Source organism: Parambassis ranga, chromosome 15 (genome assembly GCF_900634625.1).
Source record: "Parambassis ranga chromosome 15, fParRan2.1, whole genome shotgun sequence".
Lineage (NCBI taxonomy): Eukaryota > Metazoa > Chordata > Actinopteri > Ambassidae > Parambassis > Parambassis ranga.
In genome coordinates this window covers 14,575,923-14,600,174 of record NC_041035.1, presented here as the reverse complement: position 1 = coordinate 14,600,174, position 24,252 = coordinate 14,575,923, and the positions used below count along the sequence as shown (strand labels likewise).

At 38.6% G+C, this 24,252-nt stretch overlaps 1 protein-coding gene across 1 annotated transcript in view; it reads right to left on the bottom strand.

Annotated features, from left to right (window-relative positions):
* The window catches only part of lmbrd1 (LMBR1 domain containing 1), a 40,703-nt gene that overhangs the window by 3,276 nt on the left and 13,175 nt on the right, over window positions 1-24,252 (bottom strand). Inside the window, exons 6-14 of the mRNA XM_028423354.1 lie at window positions 22,552-22,640; window positions 17,956-18,029; window positions 13,933-14,058; window positions 13,040-13,192; window positions 10,368-10,432; window positions 10,171-10,273; window positions 8,872-8,976; window positions 8,636-8,785; window positions 6,229-6,304 (exon numbers count right to left, since the gene is read on the bottom strand). Coding sequence (XP_028279155.1) covers window positions 6,229-6,304; window positions 8,636-8,785; window positions 8,872-8,976; window positions 10,171-10,273; window positions 10,368-10,432; window positions 13,040-13,192; window positions 13,933-14,058; window positions 17,956-18,029; window positions 22,552-22,640 — 941 coding nt within the window. The remainder of the gene's footprint in view (window positions 1-6,228; window positions 6,305-8,635; window positions 8,786-8,871; window positions 8,977-10,170; window positions 10,274-10,367; window positions 10,433-13,039; window positions 13,193-13,932; window positions 14,059-17,955; window positions 18,030-22,551; window positions 22,641-24,252) is intronic.

Here is a 24,252-nt window from a genome sequence, read left to right as displayed (position 1 = left end):
AGATGAAGAGCCATGACCTCAATAACATGGGGTCAGCATGGTATAAGATAAGGAGTCAGGAGACATAGTGACAGTGATAGAGATACTTATAACAAGAACCTGGCAGCAACTTGTGTTGAAATTTACCTTGGAGATTGGGTTTTTAAAAATATATATAATATTATATCTATAGTATTTTGATGTGGGTACTCTGACAATATTCCTACATAAAATGGTAAGCCACCCAGCAGTTAGATAGGTTACATCATGCATCAGACAGGATCTTCTTTCTCTGTGTAAAGCTGTGTAGAGTCAAAAGAAAGGAATTATATAGAATAGGCTGGTGACTATTACCCCCTATATTATTGAATTACTGTTATAAAGGCATCGATTTCTGAGAAGCGGCAAGTACACATATATTTTATAGATTAAAAACTGACCAGTTACAAAAAGTAAATGTTATACATTAGGAATCTATTTAATTAACCTATTGGATCCTGACACCTCTAATGTTGCCCATTTTCAACAGCAGCCCTGATTGAGGTAAGCAAAGCTCCACTCTGCAGTGTTTCTCAAATGACATTCTGCTGCTCTGACCAAAGGCAGCTCAATCATTATTGACCAAGCAGCACTGTGATCATGAATACAGAACACATCCGAATCAAAAACCAGAGGACACAAACTCACTTACTGTTTATAAAATGAAATTGCTTTCTTTGTCTGTGGGGTGACTGTGCTTTCTGCTTGTGACATCACCTTTGAGCCTGAGCTCTCCAGTTTATGAGAGAACTGATACTGCTATTGATCTGACGGCAAGACTAATATAAGAATTCTCAAGCTGAGTCATTTCCCTTGATGTGCATGAATGGCTATTGGCAGGCATGGGAATCGCTGATGACGTCAAAAATGAGAAGTGCCAATGATATGCGTGCAGTGTCTGGGTTTCAGTTCTCCAATTGTTTTTTTTTGTGTGAAAACACAGGAAGAAGGGGGAAAAAACAAGAGTGGTTCCCTTCAGATCACATTATTAATTAGCTTGGTCATGCACATCAAAAAAGAAGAAGAATGAATAGATAAATGCACTCCTAATAACACTTGTATAATTTCAACAGAACAGAGAGAACAGAGAGAAAGTCCACAAAGAAGCTGAAGTGAAGATGAAAAGCTCTGTCTGGCTATGTTAGGGAGCCATCTGGAGCTTTAACGCTAACCCTGCTGAGCTGCTCCTATCACACTGTTTCTTCCACAGCTCTTCACACTGACTTGAACCCTGTGAAGAATGCAATCAGACTTATATGGAGCTACATGACTTCAAGGTCCTCAGCAATAACTCAATGTGGTTTTGAATGTATTCATTAAAGCCAATGCTTTCAAAAGCCTTACCCACCACAGGGATGAATTAAAAAAAAAATCAGAGAATCCAGTTCTGTGAGATTTCATCCATAATGAATATTAGATAGAGCAGCCCTGTGGGAGTTCTGAAGGTGTGAAAACAATCAGATTTCACTCCACCAGGATCAACAGATAATAGAAGAAGCAACTCTTCCTTCATACTTGTGACCCCACTCTTTCCCCCTCTACTAACTCAGCCATCTGTAGCCCTCCAGCTGCTTACCTGAACCACAGGCTCTGAGTGGTACCTACAGATGGTTCACAACAGTGGTCTGCCTAAATATATTATCATGTACACCACTGACCAGCTTCACCTTGAAATCATTACCATTCTCTGATCAGAGCATGGGGCATTGTGTGAGTGCAGGTAATTTCACCTTGACTTATGATACCTGGGTGAGTGCTGCCCTGTGTTGCAGGATGCATTATGTATAACTTTCATCTCTGCATTCAAACACAAACACATGCATAAAACCCTGCACAAACACACACACAAACACACACTGTTCTTTTGAAAGCCTCTCTATCTGCAAGTGATCTTGTACCTACACTGTATGCTTTTACTCTCTCCTTCTTAAAAAGCACTTTCATTCCAAAGTCCTTTGAGGATGCTGATGTTCTTTAGCAGAACTATTTTCAAATCTCCTGCTTTTCGTATTACTGCTGCCCATGGATGTTCACCTAAAGCATCTTTTGACAGCGCGAAATCCATTTGAGCAGTGCTCAGGACCTTTAGATGCAGACACAAAAGAGAACCTACACAGCTGCAACCTGACCTAACTTGACTGAACTCAAACCACTGAAACAAGAATCCAAGACATGAAAAAGCAACTATTTACAATATCTAGTTTTCTGTTGGTGCAGGTTATATCCAGGGGATTGAGTTTGTTAACAATGCATTTTTGTTTTGCTGTAAACATACAACCCTGATACAGTGAAGAAGAAGACGCTGTTAATATTGTTGTTGAGTACTATAGGGAGGACTGTTTTGCTTTGAGTTCAAATATCAACAGACTGTCTAAAGAATGACTTACTTCACCTTTAATTGTACGAGTAACACCTAATCTAATGTCTAAGCAAAGAGATATCCTTTCAAAATGCAATTTCCCTTTAAAAGGTAAGTGGTACCTGTGGATTACATGATGAACATTTTTCTTCCAGGAGAATAACTTCTGAGTGACACATTCCATTGTAATGCAAATTGATGATGATCCCCTTGATGCATAGAAAATTTCTATTAATTTGTGTTGGGGTTGAGGGAGTCTCCTGTTCAAAAATTACTTGGGCACCTGACATCTCAGAGGTATCACATAAAATTGCGACCATCTTCCCCCTGAAGCTCTTTAAAACAATGCTGTGGAAACTGGCAAGTTGCTAGGAAACAGACAGCAGTCGGTGTACGGTGTGAAAACACTCCTGTGTTTCAGAAGTCTCATCACTGGGGTTCAATACAGAAATAATATCATAAGGCCTTTGAGGTGAAAACTGGACATTAGATCATGGTTAAAATTTAGCTAAAACTGCCAGAAGTATAGGTCTCTGACAGTGTCGACCTTACAGATGAAAATGGACAAGAAATCCATCAGCAAAACACCAACTGGAGCGATGGCTATGAGGGCATTTATTGGTAAATTGAGCAACTGGGTCAAAAGCAAAACCTAGAGTCAAATCTGAGTGAGAAATAAACTCTTTGCTGCAGTTCATGACTTGTTTTCCAATAACATGAGTTGCTGGTTAGTGACAGGCCTCCGAACAAATGTTAGGATCAGTTAATTACTTACAGGGAGTAGTCAATAGTGATGGACATGAAGAAAGATAAATCGGTAATGCAAGCAGTCTGTCATAATAAAATCAAATCAAATACATCAGTTATGGCCTGTTTAGATTGGTCTGACGGATTACTGACAATAACTGTCAGCCAAAAATATAATAAATGTAGAATAATAGATAATGAAGATAAATATATATACAAAAGTGAGATCTATATAGGGAACAAAAACAACAAAACCTACAGTCTTTACTGAAGAGTGTTAGATCAGCCGCCACATAAAATAAAATTTTTTCAGTTATACTGGTGAGAATAATTTGACAGAGCAGCCTCGTCTACTGCTTGCAGGGTTTAAAGTAGGTTTCATGAAGCCATTAAAACACAAGTAAGAAAAATGGTGCTGCACAAGTTCAAATTTGTGTCAGTGGTTTGAGAGATAAACACATGCAAGTGGACCAAGGTGAGACAGCATCCTTATTGTGCAGAACTCACCCTAATGTAAGAAAGAGAAGGAACACTCAAGACCATTCTTTTAATAAAAAACACCTTTATACTTTGTATTAAATGAGATACTGAGGAGGGCTTTAAGGTTCAGGTCGTCTGGGGCCATGGCAGCTAATTCCTGAAGATTCATTTCCATTATGCTGAGTAAATGAGTAATGGCATGGTAATGACCTTAGAGTAGATAATGGAGAGCTTGGCACTGAGCACCTGCTCACCAAGATGTTAGTGTCATTACCCCACTGTGACCAATTGGCCAATCAGTCACCAGCTTGACTTCTACCCTCTTTTTGCCTTAGCTGTCTTTTGATCCAGTGTCAGCCTAGGGGTTATTACAAAGTGATGCCCTTCCTGAGCCCATCCGAGGATTGATGCAATCTTCTAACAAAGAATATTGCAGATAATATTTTTCACATCATTAAGAGGAGCTGGAAATTCAGAAAAAATGAATATCATATCAATTATTGGGGCCATGCTATAAGCATGTGATTATAGATGTGTGCTTATAATGTCTGTACATTTTTGTCACTGTAAAACTGTAGTATAATCATTTTAGGGAAAGTCTGGTAAGTCTCCTTATTTTTCAGACTGATATCACAACTTAATTCTTAAGGCAACACAAACCTTTTGCTGACAAATCGGATGTGAATGAGCCACAACAGTCTGGTCAACAGCCTACTTAACAGAACAATAATATAAATTACTGTCTTGTATTTCTGACTTTCCTTCCTCTCCTGTCTTGTCCCGGCAATAAAGTCTAGTCAGCCAGATTATATAAGACACTAGGCAGTGACGGCACTTTATTTGACAATTTAAACCAAGCTAATGCATGTGAGGAAAATATGTAAATCAGATTACCTATATAGACTTTTATTAGGTTTTCTGTCATACAGAATTAAATGGTTATCGAGGACCAAATTAGCTACACTGGTCTAATATATTGAAAGGGGATCACATCTAACAGAATGTGAGCCTTTCTATGACTTTCTGCAAAGACTATTAAAGCGCCAGTCTTGAAGTTCCCAAAAGTAAATATCTGTTAGGTCATCTATCACCTACGACCCACAGACAAAAGTACAGTCTGTGAGAGTCCTTTCATTTTATGAGATGGGTGTCTGTGGTGGCGTTACCGAGGAAAATCACAAGCCTGGCATAGATGTACGCCCCATCAGTCAGCATTTATCTTTCTGATAGAGAACATTCAACGCAGGTGAGACTGACTGGATCTTTGGGAACTGAAGTTTAAAAAAAAAAAAAAAAACACCAGGAAATGAAGGCTTATCAGCACTGGTGCCGCCAAAGATAACCAAACAGGGTTATTCAGGTGTGTCACTTTCCTGACCACAGTTTTTTGTCTGCTCTCTGCTCTGCTTCACAGGGTAGACAAAAACAGTTCTATCAATAAAAATGCAGATAGATTTCCAGAGATTTCATGCAAATTCAGTTTTAACTGTATGAGCCAGCAATGTGAAATGCAAAGTTAGTTAGCAATAATGTACTCACAAAAAAAAATCTGGAATTTGTCCTTTAATACTGAATATGCTATCTATTGGGATATTTGTGTTACAAATCACTCAAACAAACAAAACTGTGCGACAATTATTAGACAAGGAGATTATTATATGGTTGTTTTGTTCTTCTGAACCACTCCACTGTTCTGCATAGCTAGGTGATAAAGAAGCTGCTTTATATAAAGAGTGTAGAAATTGAATGGGTGAACTAAAGTTTGATTGCTTTGCAGAAATCAAACTATTGTCACTGTTACTTATACAGTGTTATCAGCTGATAAGCTTCTGATTGTTTGGCCTCTCAGTTACATGTGTTGTCTCTGCTTGACACTTCCTCCACCTCATGGTAGGTGGCACAACGGCTGTTATGAAAGCAGGAGCCATTTCCAAGATGGCCAAAATAGGATCTGTTTCACTAAGCTGGTCAAAAGAGAAAGTAGAAATCCTGCTGGTGATTTCTACACCCAGACACCTTGACTACAAGAGCACTTGAAATGAGTTTTCACAATTAACACAACAGATTTTACAGGTTCACATCTGAAGGTTTTGTGGTACAATTTTTGCCATTGTGTCTTCAGCCATTACATCTATCTATGACTACTCCGGCACTCAAAATCGACGCATAACTGATCTTGATGCATCTTAATACATCTATCAATAATTAATCCTTTAATTAAACATTAAAAAACACATACTATAGATAGGCAGAATGGCTAGCAAGGATATATTCTTAGATGTTTCCTAAATACATACCTGATACAGTGTACATGTATCTCTACTGTGTGTTTTTACCTTATCACTTGAGCATAGGCCAAATGAATGCATTATCAAGATAAGCTCACACATTTGTGTTACCATGGCTGATTTATTGTAATAAGTGTTGGCATGGCAACAGTAAGAGGCCATGTAGTGCATTAGTAAACAAGTTCTTGGTATCATTTAATCTAATAATAAAGGTTATCTCCCTTTCTTCTTGTATAGACTCGGCTTGAGAGAAATAAATCTTTGATGTAAGTTCTTCTAACATCTCACTGGTGGACCACCATTACCTTACTGTGGTGTCAGAGATAACAAACTTACCCTCAGGCGCGTCTGCATCACATATTTTCGTGGTTGCTAAAGTGCCATTCTCAGATGTTGAGCCTGGTAAGGGCATCTGATCAAAAAACCCACAAGAATCATGTAAGTGTTGAGCACAGTAACACTTGATTACAAGTAGACATAGGTTTGGGAAGATGGAAAACATAACACACATCTGAAAATCAATTCTAATAAAAACATATATATATAACATACATACAAACATACACTCAACAAAAATATAAACGCAACACGTTTGTTTTTGCTCCCATGTTTCATGAGATGGACTGAAGATCTAAACTTCATTCCAGATACACAATATTACCATTCCTCTCAAACATTGTTCATAAATCTGTCTAAATGTGTGATAGTGAGCACTTCTGCTTTGCTGAGATAATCCATCCCACCTCACAGGTGTGCCACATCAAGATGCTGATCTGACATCATGATTAGTGCACAGGTGTACCTCAAACTGCCCACAATAAAAGGCCACCCTGAAATGTGCATTTTGTTTCTGCTTTATTGGCGGTCTGGGGACTCAGAACCAGTCAGTATCTGGTGTGACCACCATTTGCCTCATGCAGTGCAACACATCTTCTTCGCATAGAGTTTATCAGATTGTCTATTGTGGCCTGTGGAATGTTGGTCCACTCCTCTTCAATGGCTGTGCGAAGTTGCTGGATATTAGTGGGAACTGGTGCACGCTGTCGTATACGCCGGTCAAGCACATCCCAAACATGTTCAATGGGTGACATGTCCGGTGAGTATGCTGGCCATGCAAGAACTGAGACATTTTCAGCTTCCAAGAATTGTGTACAGATCCTTGCAACATGGGGCCGTGCATTATCTTGCTGAAACATGAGGTGATGTTCATGGATGTATGGCACAACAATGGGCCTCAGGATCTCATCACGGTATCTCTGTGCATTCAAAATGCCATCAATAAAATGCACCTGTGTTCTTCGCCCATAACAGATGCCTGCCCATACCATGACCCCACCACCACCATGGGCCACTCGATCCACAACATTGACATCAGCAAAGCGCTCACCCACACGACGCCACACACGCTGTCTGCCATCTGCCCTGAACAATGTAAACCGAGATTCATCCGTGAAGAGAACACCTCTCCAACGTGCTAGACGCCATCGAATGTGAGCATTTGCCCACTCAAGTCTGTTACGGCGACGATCTGGAGTCAGGTTAAGACCCCGATGAGGACGAAGAGCATGCAGTTGAGCTTCCCTGAGACGGTTTCTGACAGTTTGTGCAGAAATTGTTTGGTTATGCAAACCAATTGTTTCAGCAGCTGTCTGAGTGGCTGGTCTCAGACGATCTCGGAGGTGAACCTGCTGGATGTGGAGGTCCTGGGCTGGTGTGGTTACTCGTGGTCTGCGGTTGTGAGGCCGGTTGGATGTACTGCCATATTCTCTGAAACGCCTTTGGAGACGGCTTATGGTGGAGAAATGAACATTCAATGCACGAGCAACAGATCTGGTTGACATTCCTGCTGTCAGCATGCCAATTGCACGCTCCCTCAATGCTTGTGGCATCTGTGGCATTTTGCTGTGAGACAAAACTGCACATTTCAGGGTGGCCTTTGATTGTGGGCAGTTTGAGGTACACCTGTGCACTAATCATGATGTCAGATCAGCATCTTGATGTGGCACACCTGTGAGGTGGGATGGATTATCTCAGCAAAGCAGAAGTGCTCACTATCACACATTTAGACAGATTTGTGAACAATGTTTGAGAGGAATGGTAATATTGTGTATCTGGAATGAAGTTTAGATCTTCAAGTCCATCTCATGAAACATGGGAGCAAAAACAAAAGTGTTGCGTTTATATTTTTGTTGAGTGTATATGCCTGGCTGGCACAGAACAAAATGTGTTTAAAAACTGCAGGTGAAAATAAAGAGCAGAAATGAGTCAGCCATGTTTTGCCTGTGACTCATGAAGTTGGTTTAAAAAAAAAAGAATTCTTTCGATAAACAATAGAATGTTTCAGCAAAACAACACCATGGTTCATTTAAATTATGTTGTTTACAATTTTTTTTTTCCAGACGCAGCATAGACATAAGGGTGCATCTAAACCACATGCACACACCCACACATAGAGAGACAGCAGAGCAGTGTCAGATCACATGGAGGGCAGACAACAAATGCACACAGCAAAAGCCACATAGTCTAATACAGATAGACAGAATTCAAAACCAACAAGAGTCTAAAAGCCCTGCTGCCAGTCTATAGAGACCGTGCTGCTGCCTACACCAAGCTGGACCAAAGTGGCATGAACCCACTGACTAACCGACAGTGCCATCGTTAGAAACCTTTCCTCAGATCTAGTTCTCATCAGGGAAGCTAAAAATCCTCAAATACACAGAAAGGTACATGAATTTTTCCTCACCTGTACAAGGTATTTCTGGCTGCCATACATGACATATTGTGGGGCGAGACTGTAGATCATGTAGCTGGTGTGTAGTACAATCAAAAGAAGAATCATACAGAGGAAGAGAAGAGCCTGGGGGCGGGTTCTCTTGGGTCTTATTTTGTACAGCTAAAAAAGTAGAAAACATTAACATACAACCAATTGTATATTTGCAGGGTTTTGTAGAGTCATACAGAAATTAGGACTTTGCTTACCCTTATCCAGAAGAACCAAATGCCCATGTTTCGAATGCCAGCCATGGATGTGAGCACAAAGTACATGGTAATCACTGTGATCAGGATATAATCCAATGGAAAAACCTAATACCAGAAACAGAGGTCAGCTGCATGTCTTGTGCAAACCAAACATATGAAGCAGTTCCAAAAATACAAGGTGGGCTCCTTTCAAAAAGGCTTGGTTCTTAGTGAGCAACGGATACTGCCAAAAATGACTATCAATACCAGTTGGTCAAGCCCAACTTTTTTAAAGCACATCTGAACTGATCAGTGTGCAGTATATCCAAACATAATAAAAACTGCATGACACCAAAAAATGGTGGTGTGATGTGAAATGTTTTGATTTAACCTAAAACTTGATCCTGGCGTATTCCGTATCCTATTCCTGGCATCTGCACAATTTATTAAACATCAAGGTCAAGGCTTCTAAACACTAGACTCTGACATCTAATCAATGGTACTATCTGTGAAGCAATTCTTTAATGGTCTGAACTGTCAATCTTTTTTTTGTTTTTTCCCCTCTTAAATCTGCCATAGAATACTAACGACTATATACCATCTTTCTGAACTCATGTACAGCTTAACAAACAAAGCTTGAAAAGCATGGATCTTATGACCTTAAAGAAGTTTGGTGTTATTTTTGCATTATTTTGGATGTTTGAGGCCCTTGTAGAAAAACAAAATATTAAATGAAATATTTCCATTTTGGACATTTTTGTTTTTGTTTTTTAATATACTGGATTGAACTAATGTTTTTCTAATAACTTTTGCATATTTTATCAGGAGCATTTAAATGAGTGATTTTGGCATCAGATCTAAAATTTAGATTTTTTCCAGACTGCATTACAAAGATTTTGATTCATTTCTGAGAATATAATATTGCAGAAAAGAAAAAGACTGTTCCTACTCCAAGTTGACAGGTTATAATTGCACTCTGTCCTGCCTCATTTCTCTTCTCATAATTTAACTGTTTTGATGCGATATTTGTTAAAATACCACTGGTGCCTATCAAGTTGTATGCTGGCTGACATTTAGTATAACTCAGCGAGTGTGTGTAGATCCTTGTAATTGTACTTTAAAGCTCAGCTGCAGCATATTGAACCACACACACTTCAAATTTAAACAGTATTACAAGTCAATTTAATAATGGGTGGTGATAAAGCTTTTAAATTATGCTTCATTTAGGTTAATGATGATGGAAACAAAAAAATATGGCTTTAAGCATATCTTAATTGAGGAAGATCATCTTCTCAACATGACAGATGAGAGGATACTCACGGGTTGTAAGGCTAAGAGAAGTTCATTCAGAGGATTGGTTAGGTTGGTGCCAAAGATTATGAACCCGGAACTGATGCCAGCAGAGTGGAGAGCTTTATCCAGACTGAAAAGGAAGTGTTATACAATTGTAATTAAACTGACTTAAAAGCTGTATTGTGTTGAGAATATATTGTGTTACAGTACAAATCATGACTTACTTTGAAATGAACAGGGCAATAGTGAACAGCAGTGCAACCAGGATAAAGAATATGCCCAATATTATCTGCAAAAAAATAAATAAACAAATCAAACACAAATACACACAAACAGAACAGTCCATGGCATTATATTGTGAATCTCACTAAAGGAAAATGTATGTTTTCAAAGGCACCCACTGGGTCAGCAAATATAACCTTTCTGTCATGTCTTTTGTCAAGGAGAGACCATATGGCATGGCCAGCCACAGTTTGGCATTGTTGCCTACGGTGACAGGGGGAAGCAATGGCACAGCCTAGACAGAGTGGGGAGGTTGCAACCAGGGAGGCAAGAGGTGGGTGGCAGCCAAAAAGGCAATAAATCCTATCAACTGCTTGCCTTCAAGGGGGCCTTTACAGCAAAATATCTCATACCAGCCATAAGAGAAGGAAAAAAGGCAAGTGACAACACATAGAAGAACACAGTACTTAAAATCTATTAATTTCCAGTGATAGAGAGCACAAAGTACAATATTATCATAAAGATGATCAATAACAAGTTATCACTAACAATCAAGAACCTGATAATAAACACACATATATTAATAAGTTATTAAAAGATAATAAAAACACTATATTGTTTAGAATTATCTGGAGAATAATTAAATGAATCCATTAATGAAACAATCTGATAATCCACCTGAGGAAAAGCCAAGAAATGTATTAAATGTATTGTATTGAAAAAGTTAGAAGTCAGAGAGACAGAAAGTTGACATATATGGAAAATAGCTGGCATTAGAGGAGGGATATTGCTTAATCCACTTTGCTTGAAAAAAAAAAAAACATTTTTTACATCTGTTTTATGATCACGTCAAAGCACAGTAACTATCCACGCACCTTCTAGCTGTCAATGTTCCTACGTGTTTAGTCATTTCCGCTCACCACCAGAGTTGACATAAAAAGGACAGCATGCATCTGACAAACTGCGGTTCAAATAAAATCACAATCGGTTGGCTTATCACTCGACACCAGCGTGTCTCAGTGTACACTAAATAAATCTCCCAACTCATTACTGTTTAAATTTGAGTCTGGGGACTGTCATTAGCAGTAACCCCCTTGGTTGAAGACAAACTGTTACAGACTGTGGCTTAAAATGTTTGTGCAAGCCTGCAGTGCAGTAAAATACTGGAAAATGAATAGCAGTGGGAAAGTAAAATGTGAACGAGGAGAACGATGTTGGAACTTGTCCTGTCCTTAACACAGAAAATGTGATTAAAACAGTGGGATGTATTTTACTGCACTGCCACTGTAAGCCATACACAAAAGCCTATCTAGCATTTTACAATCACATACATACGTTTATGCACAATGTACAGCACATTATGCAGATAGTGCCCAATGGTTATTTAAGTAAAATATGAATAGGAGGAAGTGGAGATCACTCTAGTGAATCATCACGAGTGCTTTGGCTAGCTATATCAGTCTTCTCATATCAGCTCTGCAGCTACAGCAGGAAGCATGTGAAGAGAAAGCTAACGTCTGTACAGTTTGATGAGCTAAGATGAAAATATATAGATCACCCTGCATATATAGCCAAAGGGTGACGGGGTGCATTTTAAAGTTACATTTTAGATATACATTTAGGCTACAATTTCCGTAAAAATGGTATTTTTTTATTGTTTCAATTTAGGAAGAATAATAACTTCTCACCCAGTACCATGACATTTAAGCAGACTATTTACAACAATGCCAAACGGACTACATAGCCACTAATGTTCACAATTTTTGCACTGTGTAAAAGACAGTTTTGGACAAAGGAAAACTCTTTTTTTTTTTTCAAATAGACAGCCCTGAGCAATTTTGGATGCGATAATACTTTTACTTGTGTAACTGCATGAAATGTTTTATTCAAAGGACTCACTAGGGTGAAGTTTTACTTAGGTCTCGATGGTCTGTGCTGCACAAATGTATCAAACTTATTACTGCTTTGATACATAAAAGAAAAGGAAGTTGAAGTGAAAGTTGAAGCTAAGCCTCTACACAATGTTAATCAGTGTATTGTCATTTTTTTTTCAAAGTTAACTACATTTTTAGGGCTTAATCAAGTGGTGTCATAATCCTCTTCTCTTTATACCTTGGGTAAATCTGAATATGGAAGCAGAGATATTAGAATTGCATATAGGAGGTCCAGGTATTGGCTGCCCAAAAAAAGTACAAAGATAAGTTTGTGGTTGCTTTGGTCTATCCCTTGGGAACCATGAGATCCTGTCTGAGAAATGTGAGACTCCCTGAGAGACTCACAGTAAATTAGGTGAAGAGACTACCCGTGGGAATCATGTAAATATGTGGTTGTGTAAAGTAGAACTAAAAGTAAATCTAGAGCAGTCCAGATTAGAACTTGAGCACAAAGAAACAGCTCAGTAGGAAGTAGTTACAAGTCGGTGAAACTGACCAGATACTTAAATAAGCATTTTTAATTAATTCACAGAGTGGTATGTTGTGTGTCATTACCTAATCAGCAAAGAAAACAAAAGAGACAATTAAAATTAAAACAAGACCACAACATACAGAGCTGTGTGTGAGCTCACATCCAATATGCAAATATTGATCCAATTTGCCTTGGTGTGGAATACTGGCCATATTGGACATATAATTTACTTCTGTGAATGGGAGCCAATTCCATAATGGAGACTCACCTTGAAAGGTCTGAGAGCACTGCCCACTTTAGCACAGCAGTTTCTCTCTGCAATTTCCAGGTGTCTTCCCCTGCGTCGGAGGACCTGCAGTTTGCCCTCTAGCTCCTGCAGGTTGTGTCTATCCCTTGATGACAGAGGACGTCCATCTTTACACTGACAAAGAGATGAAGACAACAATCACAAAACGAAATAAACACGTTGAGTATCCATGCTTTAGGAATGTTCATTTGGGATATGAAATAATTGGAAGCTGTATAAAGGTATTTAAAGTTAACCACACAAGTAATTAAAAAATGGCTTACTGACCTTCACATTGATCGCTAAAAATAACTTGACATTTAATGCACCATTTTAATGTGAATGTATTAAGTTCTGTAATAAAACGAGCACTATCATATAACATGTGATTTTGAGTTCTATTAGTTTAACACAGATCCCGAGTAAGCATTTTTTTTACTACTGCTGTTCAACTTTTAAAGCTAACTCTCATGTGTGTTGTGCATTGTACCGGTAGCCTACAGTGTATGTAACCTTTGATACTGCCGCTCCTGGTTTTCATTATATATACTGTATTACTGGAGTAATGATGATTATGTCTCCCATGTTCAATTTCATGTCGCCACTAGCAACTTATAACAACTATTTAACAGCCAAATATGGAATTTGAGGTTAGCTGACAAGGACAATGCTGGCTATTAATAACATAATGAAAAACAATAATGGTGTAAAAAACTAAAGGAGGCAAATGCATGTGGACTTTGCAATGACTGTGCATGCTGCAGAGATAAAGAAATGCCAAAAAGAAACAGCAAGAATCTAATATGTTGTTCATGTGTTTCATATTGTACACACTTGTGGTGTGTGAACACTTTATGTCACCTGGTGAGACTCACCTCTGATTTCAGCTTTTCTATTTGGTGCTCAACCTCATCAATGTCCTCTGAGTTCTCCAGGCGTTCATAAAGCACACTTCGAGTGCCTTTTATCAGATTCAAAGGCAACACAGACATACCATATGCCTGAAAAACAGTGCAAAACTTATCATTATAATCACACATTATTGTCAGAGTGGGACTACACATATGGCACGTGCATCCACCCACACATACCCACTCCTGCCTGATGACAAAACCCATCACAATGTGGAACAGTCAATCCAGGGTAAGCAAACACACACAGAGCAAATCATACGGCTCCTGGCCTCTCAGGCTATGTCATTTTTGGTGGAGGAAAAAAAGATTAAAATGGTGGAATTTATAATTGTGCAGAGGTTTATTTGAGAATTCGCTGCAACCATTTTGTGTGGATATCACTGCCTTACAACACCCTGATGCATTTACAGCTTAACAGTGCCCCCATGTGACAGCACTATCCTCTATCCAGGATTGCATCAAATTCGTATAGGTATAATTTTAGTGATAAGAATCTGGATTAGAAGTGTATGACATGAAATTAAAAGAACATACCTATTCCTTTTTGTAGATAGAGTGTATACATACTAATCAACATCAGACAAACATAGACAGACACAGGCATGTACAAGGGCAGCAGAAAGAGAGCAGGAAAGAAAATGTAAAGCAAATGTAAAATGTTCTTTCATCCATCATTGATCTTTCCTTTAAAGGGATTTTTGAACATTAATTAAAAATGAGGGACATCTTTAATAGAGCAATTAATACAACTGAAAGCAACTGCAACAGGCCAGTGGTTTTACTGTACTGCACTTTACCAGCTTTGGAGCAGTGCCATGTTATGGGCTCATAATAAAACAAAGAGGCCTTCTGAGCAAAGACACTTTCAGCTTTGTCAAAAGATCCTGTTCTCTCTTTTTTAACTTTTCAAGTGGAGAAACGTCTGAGTCTATATTTTTCTAAAACAACTTTTACTAGTTTCTGAGTGTTAGGTAGCATTAAGAGAGCCGCATGGGATACTAAGTCAGGCTACACTATTATTAGTCTCTGCTGTGGATCTCTGCTACGGGCGAATGTCGCCTCCTGCAATGAATCATGGAGCTCTTAAGGCCGGAGCATGTCCCGAATATCAAACACACTCATAAAAGGAAAACCTGTCCCAGATCCCAAGAGAAACATTTCCCTTCTCCTCAAATGTGCAACTACATGAAAGAAATATAAAAGGAAAAAAAACACAGGTGTCCCTCTGCTAGAGTGTCCATTTTTAGTTCACATATAACGATGCAAGCTCATTAAAGTTATTTTAAAATCAAACGTGGTCAATAAATTCCAGAAATAGCTTTGCCGGGTATTAGTGAATGTGTGTGTGTGTGTGTTTTGGGAGTTACTGGCTGAAATCATTCAGAGAGAGTCATGTGCCTGCTGAGTGGGAAGAGGGAGAGCTAGCTGGACACAGGTCTCCTACACAAGCCTCCTCTTTGTTGCTCCTTCCACTTGTGATGGTGAAGCCAAAAGGGAAGAGGGAGGGAGGGAGGGAGGGAGGGACACCCCCCCCCCCCCCCCCGCCACATTTTTAATACATGCTGATAAGAAAAAATCCAATACACAACTAAACGACTTAGTATACAAGCTAGGTTATAGACAAGTTCAATAATTTTAATTAACTAAGCTAATGGTGCTTCTAAGATATTAAAAAACTTTTAGATTAAGGCTACTAATTTCACACAATCACTATATAAATGAAGTAAGCCTGCTGTAGTGTTAAAGGGCTATAACCATCACTGATCATATCGGTTTATGCAGTCATTATCCCTACTAATGAAGAAAAGTATACATACAGATGAATTTTTTGAAGATCTTTTCAATATTGATTAGTATTCCTATCTGGGGGTTTGTGTTTTAATGGAACGACAATAAACCTTTTAAAAGACTCCTTACCCTGAAAATGTTTTAAACAGGTGGACAGGTAGCAATGATTATATACAAATGATTTAATTATAAATTAGTTTCATCGTATCAGAGAATTCAAGACACTCCTCCTATTATTTTAAAGAGATCTCAGGGCCTGTGTTTTTGCTGAACGTTTTCCTCAACGTGAGCTCAATATAAGAATGTTATGGCAAGGTTTCGGAGGAAGAGAAAGGTGGTTCCACTAGAGAGAGCACCATGACAGTTATAAGTCAATATGCTTGAGTTCTTAAATGAAGCCAGAGAGCTTCACATCATGCATGGGCTTTAAGATGAAAATAATTGATCTTATCTCATCATTGCTGGCTAGAACCAAGCAGAGTAGGGGGAGAGCACAGAAGGATTTTTCATGTATATAATACAAATGTTGTCAAACTTTATGAGTAAACAAGAGAGTATTCTTATGTCTTTAAATGAGTTTCCTTATTTATTTATTTACCTTCATCTGATCTTAACAAGAAACGCTTTAGATTAAAGCACGACTAAAGCGAGATTAAACAGTGAGCGATTCTGTTTACATTAAAATAAATCCATAAGCACCAGAAGAAGTAAAATGACCAAAAACAACCATACAAGAGTATACACCTACTCTGTTTTAGATTTATTTTAAGTGCTCTAGGTAGCATGTCAGTGTTTACATCACGGCTTGCATTAAGGGTAGATGGCTAGCTCTGCACACAGGGTAGTGATAAATTAGCACAGGAGTCATGGAGAACATTTCCGCTGCTTATGGAACCCGTCACTTTGATTCCATTAGGTTAATCTGGCTTAGCAGTAACACACAGCAAGACATAATAAATCACACAGATCTTTGCAAATACTGGTAGGTTGCTACCAAGAACATTTTCCCACTTGTAGTTAGAGGAGAGAACAAATACAGTGGATGAAAGGATTCATAGAGCTTCAGCACTGACTCTGGGACAATTAAGGAGGTACGGGTAGCTACTGTTGTTGCCTAAAGGCGTAATATCTTTGATTGACTTCATCAAAACAAGCAAGATCAAAAACAAAGACACACTGGGAGTTTTGATTTCCACAGGGCATTCATAGAGTCTATTGTAACATGGACCAGAGCAAATTTGAGCAACAACTCCATCCTCAAAACGCTAGGTAATTATCCCCTCTTTAGAGAACTGTGAGGGGGGAAAGTGAGAGAACAGTGGATAAAATCCCAGCTGAGATGGATTATATGTCCTAAAGGGAGATTGGTTCTACAACTTACTTGACTAGGTTGTGTATTATTCATTAAGAGCTGCACATTCAATTGTTGTGTAATTTGTCAAATAGGACTCTTTGAGCTCAAGAGAAACTGGATAGATTGGGGTTGGCTGTCACTTTTACTCTCACTCCCTGGGTTGATACCAGTGCATTTTTTTTTATATTTTTCTCCCACTAGGCACTATTCTGTGTTACTCCACCCTGACACCAGCAGCACCACCACCTCCAGGGAATATTCACAGTCTAGTTACCAAGATAACGGCTATGAAAAATGGACAGCATTAACAAGTCAATTTTTCTGATCTAGGAAAAAAAATGAAAAACTGCAGAATGCTGAGGGAATCAAAATATAGGCATATATTAATGAACACTGAGGCAGATCTATATATATATATATATATATATATATATATATATATATAGACAGCAGATAAGTGGCTGATAAGCCTGTGAGGAGCGACCATACATCATGCAAAAGTCTCAGGTGCTCAGGTGAAAAGACAGCAGTCTGGGCAATTTGAGAAATTGGATGCCAGAGCTCTAAAATCACAAGGCATTACTAATCCTGAGGGGCCACTCCATCACTAGCTACATCTCACCAAGAAGACAGGAAAACCATTTCTACAAAAAAAACTTTAAGAAACAGCACTGTATGTCAAAGAATATTTTACAGCAACATCAAATGATATGCAAACCTGTGCAAAAAAAAAAAAGATCATTCAATTTCCCCTCAATCCCATAATATCAGAGTTGGCTTTTGAAAGTCATCCCATTGTGAAGTCATTATAAAACAACCACTTGTCTAAGGTCTCAACTCACCGTGTAAGTGATCACTGCCAACATGCCAATCAAGGTCAAGGAGCTGATGGAGAAAGACAAAGCAGGCAGACCATCTGCAAGCAGAAAGAGAGGACAGCCATTAGAGATTTCACCTTAACCCCCATCAATGGCCTCTGTGCCACATGGGCAAACTATATACAGGCTACCATCTATTGTGTAGTTTGATGGTGTTTCAGGCAGCCGTTTATTTATTTAACAAAACAAATGAAATTTTCAGAAGCGGTTTGCACAACTCGTTTGACACACTGCTTTCAGCTTAAGCATACACAACATAATGTTCTAAAAATAAAGACCAATTGACACTTTATGGAGAGCAGTTTAACTGCTGACATCATTAAAAAAAACTAGCATGCAACACACAATGGGAACATTGATTTTGAAATATAATAACTGAATAGTTGGAATGTGGAGATTTACCAAGTAGCTACCTCCTGTAGAGGACACGTAGAAGGATAGTACAGTTGAAGTGCATTTTTAGTTTTGGTTAAAACTTCCCTTTCAATACTTATCACAGCACCGAGGCCACATCCTTTGAAGAATACAGGCAACAGTACAAAGGTGTGGTCAACTAAACAGAGGCCAAATTGAGCGTTGTTAAATTAGATGTTCAGTTCTGCCAACGATTTACTATTTGTAACACCAGCTGTGTCCAATCTTACTCCTGCCTCACAAAATGCCACTCCTGTTTTGTGTTTTCATTCATTATATATAAAAATATATATCTTGGTTGCCGTCTTTGGCACTTATTAAACAAAAATCAAAATAATGAGCAATGAATCCTGCAAGAGGTCTCATTTCTCAGCTGCATTTGAAGCAGCCTTTGAACATGCGCAGCCTTTTTCGTGCTCTGATGCAATCAGTCTTCAAAAGTAGCCTCTGAAGAATGCGGCCCCTGAACTAAGAGAAGACATAGCTACTGTCTTGATCACCATCAGCTGCAAGGATGCTTCTCTATAAGATTGTTCTTGAGAGGGAATATTCAGGAACTTAATCCCCTTGAAAGCAACAGGGAATCCTGTTCTTTGTTTGAACAAGGACGTCATCTCACGCTGGTATTCAGCTACCAGTATTCTCTTGGATTTAATGAATACTGTCTTCCTCCAGAGACACATCTGGACAACATTTTTTGTCATCATTGTCATTTTATACTGTCATCACGATCGGTATTTACACAGCTGGGTCTTTCAATGTACCTTGGTTGAGTTGATGTGTGTCACCTTTGATTGAGACAGAAAGGGGACCACCCATCAGGCAAGGGCAGCAGTAGGTGTCACACCAGCTGTCAAAGTTGGAGTTAGAAGACAGGGATTGATGAAGAGACTGATTGCCTCACTCCCCTGTCAAGATCCCACCTGTCAATGGGTTCCACGTAAAAAGCTACACATTTGTCCCTTTATAGACATCCCACATCCTCCCAGCAGCAACTTCATAATGCCCAGCCCACCTGGCAGCATGGGCATAGGTGGCTCTCTGCTTGCCTTTCTCCTTGACAGTGGCATTTCATCGGGAATATTAAGTCAGTATTCAGAGCATGTATAATTTGTGCTGTTTATATCATTTATCATTTTCTTTTAGAGACATAAGAGACACAAGCAGCAGGACAAAGATGTGGAAAATGGAGATAAATTATATACCTGCTCCCTATTGTACTTTGAAAACTTTGAAGTCTTGACAGCTGGGCTTAACATTAACATTTGAATACATGTTGCCTATTCCCGAGTGTTTCATTGCGATTTTGCCGCCTTTGTTTAGTGGGGAGCTTGGTAAAATAGACAATAGCTTCATGTTCTGCATAGAGAACATTCTGTTCATGAACTCTACACAAAGCCAAGGATAGATGTTTGGTGCCAGTCTTCTTGGTTTCTTGAGCAGATTTTCCGGGGATTAAACATAGGGAATATTGTCTATTATCAGTGGTGCTTCCACATCTGTACAGCTTCGATTCCAGCAGCAATGGAATGAGGTAGCTCTTATCTCACCCTGCATATAGCCCTGCAGGCTCGTGTTCATGCATGAGACTTGTACAGAAAGGTGTTTATTAAGGAGCTCCTTTAGGCCTAGCATCCTACTTCTGTGGAATGACAGAATCATCAAACTAGGAAGCAACCATATGTTTAACAGATAGGTTGCATGCAGTGTTAAGCAAGCAACAACCACAATGTGCAGCATGTGAAGCATGTGAGGTTAACAGACATCACTTGTTTTTTTAAGTCATATCATTTGGGACTTGTGTTAAATGAGAGAGTATATTTTGGGCACACTGCACTTCACACCATTGAGGGACACAATGCTAATACAGATAAAAAAAAGTACCACTGCATTTATGTTGATGAGCGGCAGAAACAAAGATGGAAACAAGAGCATCACTTTAACTATCTCTCCATGTTGATGGTAGCCTTAAAGGTAGGGTAGGAGATTTCATTCTGATGCACTTTTTGTTAAATTAGTGTAAATTCTCTTCGATAGCAACCAATTAGTCCAGCAGTTTCGCTTTAAAACGAAGAATATTAATCATCCGTGGAAGCTATAAAACGCTAAAAACATCAGCCAATCCTAGTTGCTGGTTGTCACTCTCTTCCTGCTCTGCACGCACCAGAGAGGTACGTGCATGATGGCCGAAGTCACAGACTGGTTGGGAGGCGTGGCTTCGGGGTGAGCTCCGAGAGAAAAGGGCGTGTGTTTACTTTCAAAATCTGGCTTACTCTCACTGAGTTTTCAAAATCTCCTACCCTACCTTTAAATCGCACAACCACAGTATGGAAATGTATGCACAGCATACAGTACAAATGTAAATTTTCACACAATACAGGCTAGTCTGAGAAACCAGGCATAGATATGGGGCTAAAATTGTGATTAATCTAAGATTAATCTATGTAGTAACAATCCCCACACTCAAAATGTCAACAAAATGTCAAGAGTGAGCCAGCAACAAATGAGTACCTTAAATGCTGTTTGTGGCTACAATTAACTGTAAAGTCTTAGACTTGTAGTATCTTAAAAATTGTGGGGCATGACATTGACCTGAAAAGTTCTGCCTGAAGAATATTATACCATGTCAAGATCATGTTTTTGTAGGTATTTTAAAATGTAAGTAATTATACCCTATGGAAGCTCAAATCTTGTTTTTTAAATTATAGTAAAATTATTAAATTGTTGCATTGAGATATATTTTTGGTCATGTCAGAAATTGTACCAAGTGCACAATGCTAAATCTATTATTTAATAGAAAAAATAATATTTTATTTATTTAGATATCTTGCCTAAGTACTTTTCGTAGTTGAAGTTGGACAACTGCCTACTCCACTGAGGCATGGCCAAAAATACAAAGTTATACTGTATGGTCGTGAATAACACCATTAACATTAAGAGCTACTGATCTGGAGTATAGTCAGGCATCAGCAGAACAACTAATGCAATGTTGGAACCATTGAAGGTATAGTGGATTTACTGAATAGTTGTTGCAAAGCAGTCAGAATGGTTATGTGGCGAAAGTGGCTTTTCTTTACACAATTAACCTCCCATCTGGAGAGAGAGGAGATGGGGAATTAGAAAAGGGATGATCCTCACTTTTACTCAGCAGCGGAGCAATTTCCCCCTGTGCCAAAGGAGGAAGGTTACAGAGAGCATGTAGGGGTCCACTATTATGCAGAGAGGCAGATGGTCCAACTTCCTCCTTGATCCCCATATGGCAAAAGGCCAAAAGGACTGTTAGGAGTCACATTTGGCAATGTTCCTGCATTAAAATTAGTAAATCACACGCATTGTTCGCTTCAACAAGTGAAGGTGCCCAAAAAGGATGTTAACTGGAAACTAATTTCTAGCAGCCTTTTACACTAGAAACACTGTTTCTAAAGCCCTTAGCACTTAGAGTTAGTGAAGATTGGTGGAAAACGGAATCTATCACAGAAAACAGTTAATAAAGTCATTATGTAATTCCTTGGGTTGAGATGTCCATATCAGCAGTTTCTATAACGGAAGAAGAGAAATGGATCCACGATTGATCACTACACTGCCCTTCAGCAATTTTTGTCCAATCAATTCAAGGGATATAAAGGCTGAATAAATTAAAATCAACAGGTACTACAAGGTACTTTGGTTAGCTCTGTAATAATTTAACAATAAAGAAAAGGTGAATTCTTCCAGGGTAAATGAGATAAACTCTCAGAAACTTCAGGTCCGATGACAAATTCCTATATGTTGACATGAGAGTACATATTTACACAGTCTTTACACAACCAGTTGAAACTTTTTAATCTTGTAAAAACATGTTGTCAGCTCTGCTGTTGAGAGATTATTTTTTTTGTTGTTTTGTGTTTTTACTAGCAATTGCTGTACATCTAAAGTCAGTGTGGCTTAATAATAGCTGGACAGATAATAGAAAGAGAGCGAGAGAGTTTGAAGAATAGACAGGAGTAATGAATGTGGTCATGGATGTGGTTTCAAAAGAGCAGTTGTAATGAATAATGCCTTAAAATGTAATAAAACAATCTATTGATTCTGAAGACTGAAATGAACAATTGCGATAAAACCAAGTTGGAATTATCAGACAGTCGTTTCTGAAGAGGTTGTACTTACGGCTACTCCCAAGTTCCTCGAAAATGTGTTGGACTTTCTCCCACTGTGTGGAATTGTGACCAGGTGAGGGCTCAAGTGGAATGAATGCTCTGCAAATAAGAAAGTAATACTTTAGTAGAGGTTAATGCAAATTCATTAGGTTACTCTTTATTTCTCTGCACTACAGTACAAGCTTGAGTTTAGAAAAGAAAGACAGAAAGACTTGCTTTTAAATTCTGACCATGACATATAATTCTACAACACAGAACTCATTGTGTCTTATACTCAATGAGCTCCATGGTAAATATTCTTATATAACCTCATTTCTAAAATATGTGCTTTATTTACTGTATTCTGACTGATTATTATATTAAAAAGTTTTCAGGACCAAGACAGAGCAGCATCTCCTGACTTTCCTTTGCTTTACATGCAAAAATAACTTTCAACTCTCAATGGACCTTATCTGATATAATGTGGATATCCCCTGGGGTACATACTTGCACTTAATCTTTTAATGGGGAATATGCTTCCCTTTGGTCATGCCACCTCATCAAAGGATCCTTTACCTTTACTCATCTCTTCATAGCTGTGTCTGAGGTCAGGATGCAGAAAGTTCTCCAACTAGTCTTTAAAATAATTTCTTCAAATGCACAGCATTTAAGTGCTTTGGTCTGTTCGTTGACACATTTTGGCTTCCTTTTAAGTGATCTGCTTCTGTTCTTGCAGAATACTATAGCTTGGCTCTGTGAGAGATCAATACACATCAATTGACTGATTGTCAAAATATAAGCCTTGTTGGTGCTCTGATTAAAGCCTGATTAAGTTGAGTCAGAAAAATTATAACAGATAAAAGTGACAGCCCATTTTCCTCAAAGGCACCTTGACTATGAAGGTGCAAGCTAGCCTTTATTATTCTTTATAATAACAGAAAATAACTACTAAAATCTAGAAAGGTTTGCCATTTAAAAAAACTGTGATAAGGGTCATTAAAGGGTTAGTAAGTGCAAAAACCACAAACAAAAACATCTAAGACCTACTGAGTGAACAGTCACCAAACAAAGCCATTATATCTCCCAGTATCAGAAAGGCATTCAGCGATAAAAGCTATCATGTTGTTGAAAATCAAAGGACTCGAGCAACAATTACCAGAACAAAGCAACAATAGCTTCAGTTCATGAAGTAAAAGAGGGGCTAAATTGCTTCTGCCCGTAAAAATGTCGAAACTTCCAAACTTTAGGCTGTAGGAAGTCAAGTCATGTGTCCTTTATTTTCCCAAACCAGATAAGCCTTTTCCCAGTGCACCATTTAATGGTTGAGAGAGCACATTCAATCGCAAACCTTGAACTGCAGGTATGTGTTTGTCACAGCTGCAGAGGAATTCTATTATGTTGTGCTGGTCTTACTGAACATACTAGCTAGTATAAAATCTGAAGATAAGTGGAACATCGCTGAATTTGTACAAGTACAAAATACAGTGTTGCAAAAATTACAAATTAAGAATATAAAATTCACTCCAAATGTTCCTTCAATGAATCTAGTTTAGAAATAAAAGCTATATTTAGAGAGGTACATAGCTTTTCCCCCTGAATGGCTTATCATAGCTCGACAAATGAGTGTAGCTGTTTGAAGGGGTCCTCCTCTCATTAACTCAACACAATGATATACACACCCCTTTACCTGCCGTGTACTGAGGCAGAAGAAGCCATCCATGTCCCCAACTCA